Genomic DNA, 8,906 nt, shown 5'->3' on the forward strand with positions numbered 1-8,906 from the left:
TTTCAAAACATTATGTTGAGTGAAAGAAGTTAGTCACAAAAGACCACATATTTTTATTCCATTTGTAGAAAATGTCCACGATAGCCAAATCCATAGATACAGAATGTAGATTAGTGGTTGCCAGTAACTGGGTTGGGAGAAAATAGTGGGGGAGGGGAATATTTAGTGTTTGCTAATGTACAGTGTTTCTTTGGGGCATGATGATATTCTAAAACTAGAGGCCTGATACACGAAATTCGTGCATCGGGCCTCTAGTATCTCAATAAAACTGCTATCTTAAAAAGTATGATTATTTCCATTTAAAGACAAAGTAGTCTCTCTGATGTGGAAGAGGTCTCCTGTAATCATTTTTTCCAAATTGATGACTGGTACCCCCTAGAAATGGTGCCATGTTAGGGGCTCAGCATTGGTTCTGTACTCAGCTGTGACAGTAGTTAGATAAGGTTGGTAAGGGGAGTCAATATTGTTGAGCTTTTGTATAGCTCTCTTCCTCCTTCCATGTCCATTTTGCACATGGGCTCATTGAGCACACTGGGATTGCTGTGAGGAAAGGCTGAATGATATCTACAAAGATGGTCATTTTTTTTCTCCCAGTTATTCAGTTTCCTCTATAATGGATGCCCTCAGTGGGTACATTCACTGTCTGAATAAGTATGGGCTATGTAGAAGGGAATATGGACTGGTAGCCTTTAGATCCCAAGATCCCCTTACTGAATGAATGGGGTTAATTGCATTATAAAAGAGATACCAGAGAGCTCCCTTGCCCCTTCTGCCATGTGAAAACATCTGTTAATGAACCAGGTATCAGGCCCTCACCAGACACCAAAATGCTGGCACCTTAATCTTGGACTTCCCAGACTCCAGAACTGTGAGAAATAAGTGTTTGTTGTTTCAGCCACGCAGTTGGTGGTATTTTTTGTTATAGCAGCCTGAATTAAGACAACATCCAATTGTTCTAGCATCACTTGTTGAAAAATCTATCGTTTTCTGAATTACTTTGGGACCTTTTAAAAAATGAATTGACTATATACCTATGTGCCTTTTTCTGAACTCTTTTAGTCCACTGATCTATATGTCTAGCGCCTATGCCAATACTACATAGTTTTGATTACTGTAGCTTTATAGTCTTGAAATCAGTCAATGAGTCCCCTAACTTTGTTCTTCATATTCAAAATGTTTTGGTTATCCTATGTCCTTTGTTTTTCCATATAACTTTTAGAATCCAGTTTTGCTGGGATTTCTATTGGGATGGTATTGAATTCATAGATCAGTTTTGGAGAGAATTATCATATTAACACTATTCAGTCTTTAGTCCATAAGCGTATATCTCTTTAAACTCAGGACTCCTGATTCAATCATAATTTATTAAGTAAATGTGTCAACTACACTGTAAGGAATATCAGAATGAATAAGAAAAGTCTATTTTGCCCTAACTGGTTTGGTTCAGGGTCCCAGGTTTGATTCTTGTCAAGGGCATGTGCCTTGGTTGCAGGCAAATACCCAGTTGGGGGTGTGCAGAAGGCAGCTGATCGATGTTTCTCTCTCATCGATGTTTCTAACTCTCTATCCCTCTCCCTTCCTCTCTGTAAAAAATCAATAAAATATATTTTTTTAAAAGTCTATTTTGAGAAAGGAATATACTGGTTGGTTAAATAAAAATGTCTCACATTGAGAGTTCTTAATATTTTCAAGAGCACTATTACCCTTTTCAGTTGGAATTGGTTCGGAACGGGAAGGGATATTTTCAGCTTGGAACTCAGTTGTGTAACCCTCAGTTCTGGGTGGACAAGTCTCTTGATTTTGTATAGCAAGCAAGCAAGCAAGCCAGAAGACATTTTAGAAAGCAAGCACACTAAGAAAGGCATGTAAATTTAGATATGGTTTCCCTGGGGTACTGCAGTGTGGTGTTTAGTTCAAATCACCATCCATTGCCTGGTCCATACATTACTCTCAGGACACAGCCCCCAGTGGACCCAAAATATCTAAGTCTTATGAAGAGAAAAGATATTACAAGCAAATATATAATGAACTAAAAATAGTAATGACTAATTTGCTATGAACTATGTAATACAGTGGGGCCCAAGCAGCCCCTAGGCAGTATCACCTGAGTAGGTATAACTCGAAATTGGGGCATGGGCTTTATCCACACTCCTGTAGGAGTCAAATAGGGGTTTTGGCCCTTTGAAGACTATAGGGAATCAGAGGACCTTTGTCACCATGAGGACTCCATCGTATCAATAGCTGTCAGCAGAGGGTATATGGTAATATCCAGAGAAGGATGGTACCTCTTCTCAGCTACTTGGATTTGTTCCTGGGCACAGGTCAACTCTCCCCTAAGTGTCTGACAGGATATAGGTTACTTCTATTGCAAAGGAGCCAGCCCAACACAGCTCACGTAGTACCTCATTTGATCCACTCAGCAGTTGTTAAAACCACCAGATTGATTCCTCTAGCTATGAACCCTAGAGATAATGTGTTTTACTTATCATTTTACATTCTGACAAGAATTTTAAGCATTTTCATTGCCCTCATAAATTCACTGAACATTTCGATGGTTTATCATGTATTGATTTCCTCATTTTGTTTTCTTTTTCAGATTTTTTTTATTATGACAAACATAATCCATATCCTTTAGGAAAAAGTGGAGATTAGTGAGCAAAGCAAAGAAAAAGAATCACAGATGGAGTCATAGAGCAGTAGAGGACCCAGGATATGGGACATTAGTGCCCACTGACATGGTTACAACTAGGGGATGACATAGGGATGGTCATGTCCACAGAGGAATGGCATGGAGGTACCTAACCATCAGGTGACTAGACTTATTTTTGAGCATAGGCAAGACCTCTTTTTGGCTACCATGCAGGAAAAACCACCACCTGCTTTTTAGTGTATACATTTTCAGAGTCTTCTCTGTGCATAAATGCATTATGCAAACATATTCACATTTTTACAAAATTGGGCTGGCACTGTAGATTTGGTTCTAAAAACAGTTTTATTGTTTTACAAAGTACCATTACCTTCCCTTCCATGCACATGAATGAAAATCCAGTACTGAAACGGAGAGCACTGTATAGTTGGACCAAAAGGTGGCTGGTAACAAGAATAGCAGACACCTACAGCAAAGTATCAGCTTAAGGTTAAAGCACATTGCCTGGAAAATACCCTCCCCCCTCCCTGCCCAAGGGAAAGCAGGGTTGGAATATTCTCATCAGAGAAATCAGAATTGAAGTCCAAGGGCTTTAAAGATATGGGATATTATGTACACCCCTTTGGCTCCTACCTCCACCCCTCGTTCCCCTGACACCCCATTGGCCCCTTGGGAAGAATGGATCCTGTACATCGCTTTGCATCCAGTGAAAACCACCTGTTTTCTGTCTTTTCCTTAGCTCTTCCTGAGCCCTTGACACATCTCCACATTCTCTCATCCTCTCCTCAATGCCCAAATGCCTTTTCTGTAAGTCCTCCTGATAGTCCTTGAGGGAATCATCCGTCCACCTGTCCGTTTTTTGCTTAGCTTTCCGGGGCACATACTCTTCAGCTGGGCGTTTTTCGGCAGCTTGCAGCTGGCTCTCTGGCTTGGCCTGGGGTCCTGGCTTGCCCTCACTGCGTGCTTTCCCCTCACCTTGGGACTTGCTCTGCTTTTCTTGTTTCCCCGCGTCATCTAGCTGTCCTTGGTCTTGGAGCTTTTCCTCGTGCTCTGGCTTCCCCTCCACTTCTGGCTTTTCTTCCTCATTTGACTTTCCCTCATCTTCTATATCTACTTCATCTTCTGGCTTTCCCTCGATTTCCAGCGTTCCTTCATTTTCCTTGTAGAGTTTTTCCATATTGGGATGTTCCCCCCCTTTCCTGTACTAGGGAGTGGGGTGAGGTGGGGGAGGAGGAGAGAAAGAGAAGACAAGGAAGAGTGAGGACTGACTCAGATAGTACTGGCATCTGGCCCATGGCCAGGGTTCCCCTGAGCTGGCCTTCTGCCACACTTTTCCCCACTGTACACACGAGAGCTAACCATTTCTCTGGCAAGCCCTGGTATCTTCTGTACCATCCTTCAGTCTAATGGGGTGTGTTTATATTATATGTGGAGGTGAACCCTCAGATTTTGCCCAAGCTGTGTCCTCCACACTCACACACCCCACCTCAGTGCCCCACCCCCACTTCACTGACCTGCAGGGATTTTGGACAGGTTTTTCCTTTCTGTGCCTAGCAGAGTGCTGGGGTCAGACACACAGACCTGCAGACAGACAAGAAACCGGGGCAGTGGCTGTGCGCTCAGTGGACTGGTGTTCCTTTCCTGAATCCAGGCGCTCCATATCCAACGTTGCCCTCCCCTACCTGCCCCGCACCCAAGTGGCCATATCGCTTTTCAGGCCTGGGGCACCAGATCAGGAAGCTTTCCAAACTGTTTGTGCTTCTGTGTACCCCTCCCCTGCAGTTAACCCACCGCAGCCTCACCCCTTTTTCGTGGAGGTCAATATTTCCTCACAGGCCCATTGTGAGGTGAAGGGTGGGGGGAGGGAGTTATTTCCAGAATATGCCTACGTTTCACTGTCGCACTGCGGTACGCGCCCCCTCCTATATCGGACTCGAAAATGGATGGAGGGCTCAGAGGTGGAGCGTTGAGGAGGTGGCGGGGCCTGTGTTGGAGTCTTCTTTCCTCACCTGCCCGCGCCAGCGCCAGCGCTGGGTCCACCTCCTCCCCCATCTCCGCGATTCTTTAGCTTCCCCACCCCACCGCTGTTCTCCATCCTCGCCATCCACCTTCACCCCAACCAAGGCCGCTGGCAAGGCCCACCGGCACACTAACCTGCGGGCCCGGGCCAGGCCTGCGCCTCCTCAGGCTCATGGAAGCCCACTCGCCCCTCGCCTGCTGCCAGGGCATCTCAGGGAGGTGGCACCCCACGGGCAAGGGGAGCGGACGGCATGGGGATTTGTCTGGGGGCGGGTGCTGCTGCCCACGTGGGCACTCGGTGGATCACGTGATCGTCGCATCACCCCCAACTGGAACCCCCCCCTCCCACCCAAATCGTGGGAGACCTGGCTGCTGCAGACCGGAGGTGGTAGTGGGTGGGGGGAGGGAGGCGGGTGATGGCCATGGGGGTACTCACTGAAACTTTTCTCCACATCCTTGACAGCAGGAGGCAGCTTTCCGCCCGCAGGTTCTTTACCTGGTGCATCTCAGGTCCTCGCCCACCATCCCTGTGAGATACCCATTATCTCCAGGTGTGACAGCTAATCACTGGGAGGGTACCCTACATCACTAAGAGTGCTCAGCAACTCAGCCCCACAACCCGCTTTCAAGACCAGCTGTGCCTGACTGGAGGCTGGTGGTGGTGCCCGCCAGAAAGTTGTGCTGCCACTTTAAGTAAGATGTTTCTGGGCCTCCTCTCTTCTCAGTCCACGTGTTCTCTCCCTGAGTTACCTCTGTTCATTTTCCCCCAAGCACAGAAGATTCCCAATTTAATTACATCTCCAGGCTAGTCCCTCCCCTGAGGCTCAGATCCGTTTTTTGCTTTCCCACCAGCAATACAGGAGTGTGTTTCCCCACACCCTTTCAGCAATATAGGAGTGTGTTTCCCCACACCCTTTCTACCATGTGTGACACTTTTTAATTTCCACTAAAATGATAGGTGAGAAGTCTCTCAATTGCATTTTATTTTGATATCATTGTAAATTGTATGTACATGTCTTTCCACATATTGCTATTGGGTGGTTCTTTCTCCCCTCATTTTCAAGTGTTCTTTATACATTAAATAAGGCTAACTGGCTTATTTCAGGTCCATCCATACTGTCTCAAAGAGTAAGAGATCCTTCGATTTTACAGCTGCATAAAATTCCATTGTGTAAATGTACCACAGCTGTTTTACTAGTATATACTCATCTACTGATGGGCACTTGAGCTGTTTCCAGATCTTACCTATTGTAAATAATGCTGCTATAAACATAGGGGTGGATATATTCTTTCTGATTGGTGTTTCAGGATTCTTAGGATATATTTCCAGAAGTGGGATGGCTGGGTGAAACAGTGGATCTATTTCTAATTTTTAAGGAACCGCCATACTGTTTTCCATAATGGCTGATGTCTGCATTCCCACCAGCAGTATACTAGTGTTCCCTTTTCTACACATCCTTGACAGCACTTTCGTTTTTTGATTTATTGATGGTAGCCATTTCGGCAGGTGTTAGATGATACCTCATTGTAGTTTTAATTTGCATTTATTGATGATTAGTGACTTTGAGCATTTTTCATGTGTCTATTGTCTGCCATACATTTTAATATGTAGTCAAATTTATCATACTTCTTTGCATCTAGATTTTGATTCATACTTAAGAACTTTTTCTACATGAGGTCAAAGAGGAATTTACCCATATTTTCTTTTATTTGTCTTGAGGGTATCTGTTAGTGAATAAAGGTTAAGGAGTAAACCAGCACCAAACTGAGTTGAATCTAAAGCTGACTCAAGGTACTAGAGTAACAAAAATCAACACCAAGCCCTGACCAGTTTGGCTCAGTGGCTAGAGCGTTGGCCTGTGGACTGAAGAGTCCGAGGTTTGATTCTGGTCAAGGGAAAGTACCTTGGTTGCAGGCACATCCCCAGTAGAGGGTGTGCAGGAGGCAGCTGATGGATGTTTCTCTCTCATGGATGTTTCTAACTATCCGTCTCCCTTCCTCTCTGTAAAAAAAAAAAAAAATCAATAAATATATTGTTTAAAAATCAACACCAAAGGCCCACTGAAAGAGGAGAAGTTTCCTAACAAACTGTCACTCATATAATGCTAGGAACCAAAATGTTTCAGGTTAAGGGTAATTACAAACTGGAAATAAACTAGCCCTCAGAAAGTCTTTAAGCTTGGTTTTGCAACGTGTAGGTGGCCTTTGAACATAGATTTCGGTGGTTCCATACAGGAATGACCCTACTGGACTAGCAAACAAAATCTTCTCTGGAGTAAAATACTGTTAACTTATTTCTCAAGTTACTTCAATAAACAAATGTTCATGTACAATGCTGACACTCAAAAATAACCAGAAACACAAAGAAAAAAGACATATTTACATGAGAAGCAGTAGAGATAACAGGTAACAAACAGATCCATTAGGTTTGAATTATTGGATACAGACTATTAAACCATAATGCTCAGTGCAATACAGTCTCATAACATAGAAATGCACATCTGACCCTATCAACCAATGTCAACCCAATAAATTTAATGAAAATAAATAAAAACAACAAAAATACTTAGTGTATTAAGATAAAATCCAATCTTGAAATTTCAACAGATAACTAGAAGCAAAAAAAAAGAGGAAATTCTAAAACTAAAAAATAACTTAGCTGAAATTAGAATCTCAGTAGATGGCCTTAACAGCCAAATAAATACAGCTCAAGAAAGAATTAGCTCTTGCTGGTGTTTCTCAGTAGTTAGAGTCCAGACTGCTGCACCAAAGCACTTTGATTCCTGGTCAAGGACATGTACATGGGTTGCAGGTTCTTCCATCCCCAGCCCATTGCGGCATGTGCAGAAGGCATTCAGTTGATGTGTCTCTCTCACATCAATGTTTCTCTCTCTCTCTCTCTCTCTCTCTCTCTCTCTCTCTCTCTTCTCTCTCTCTCTCTCCTGCTCCCACCCTCCCACTCTCTCTAAGATATCAATGAGAAAAATATCCTCAGGTGAGGATTAACAAAAAAAAGAAAGAATTAAAGGACTTGAAATTATATTCAGAAGAAACCATCTATAAGGCTGAACAGGTAGTAAAAAAAGATGTAAAATACATATGGGAGGGTATAATAAGGTCTAACATGCTTTGTTTTAATGAATTTATTGGAGTGACATTGGTTAAAAAAATTATACAGGTTCCAGGTGTACAATTCTATAATACATCATCTGTATATTATAATGTGTATTCACCACCGAAGGTCTAACATATGTTTAATTAGAGTTCTGAAAGGAAAAGAGAAATTGAAGTGTTCAGAGGCAATGTTTGAAGATATAATGGCTGAGGATTTTTCAGAACTGATAAAAGACATTGATCCATAGATCCAAGAAGTCCAACATACCCCAAACAGAATAAAAAGAAACTCATGCATAGATATATAATACTGAACTTGCATAGAATCAAAGACAAAGACAAATAACAAAAGTAGCCAGAAAAAATAAGAGTATGCCTTGAAAAGAACAAAAGTTGGGCTGATTTCTGGCTTCTTGACAGCAAAAATGGAAGCATGAGGTTGGTGGAATATCTTTACTGTCCTGAAAGAAAATAAATGCCAAGTAATTGATAACCAGAAAAAATACCCTTCAAAAATAAAGGTGAAATAAAGACCTTTACAAATAAATAGAAACACACAGTTTGCCAGCTGCAGGCATGAGCCAAAAGTAATACTAAATGATACAGGGAAACTGGAAAATGATTACAGATGGAAGACTGAAGATGAAGGAAGGGATAAACAGCAATTAAAAAGATAAATATCTATGCAAGTTTAAATTAATACTATAGGAGAAACTAAGATGGTGGCATAGATAAACACCGGGAAATTGCTGCCTCCCACAACAATTGAATAATACATCAAAAACACAAAACGGACATCATCCAGAACTACAGGAAGGCTGGCTGAGTGTAAATTCTACAACTAGAAGGAAAGAAAAGCACACTGAGAGCCAGAGGAGCTGCGGAAGTAAAGTGCAGAGGTAGGGGGCTCGCGCGCGCGGGAAGGGTCTGGCACCTGAGGACGCGGCTGTCTTTTTGAATCTGGAGGGAGTCACAAGCTCCTGACGGCTCTGAACTCTGGTTCTGGGAAGTCTCTGGGGACCCAGGACTCATACGGGGAGAAACTGGACTGTCCGGCAGCGGGCGATCTTGAGGGCGGCTTTCACTCAGAGGTGCTTGCAGCCGTTACTGGGACACTGAGACGTGC

General features: G+C 43.1%; 1 protein-coding gene across 1 annotated transcript; it reads right to left on the bottom strand.

Annotated features, from left to right (window-relative positions):
• Positions 1-2,973: 2,973 nt before the first annotated feature.
• LOC102752598 (transcription elongation factor A protein-like 3) lies at positions 2,974-4,788 on the bottom strand. Its single transcript, XM_015569797.1, is given in 4 exon segments — positions 2,974-3,322; positions 3,324-3,846; positions 4,162-4,228; positions 4,657-4,788. Coding segments are annotated over 2 exon segments (606 nt in total). The 5' UTR covers positions 3,825-3,846; positions 4,162-4,228; positions 4,657-4,788; the 3' UTR covers positions 2,974-3,217.
• Positions 4,789-8,906: the final 4,118 nt, after the last annotated feature.

The sequence above is a fragment of the Myotis davidii genome, unplaced genomic scaffold (assembly GCF_000327345.1).
Source record: "Myotis davidii unplaced genomic scaffold, ASM32734v1 scaffold3306, whole genome shotgun sequence".
Classification (NCBI taxonomy): domain Eukaryota; kingdom Metazoa; phylum Chordata; class Mammalia; order Chiroptera; family Vespertilionidae; genus Myotis; species Myotis davidii.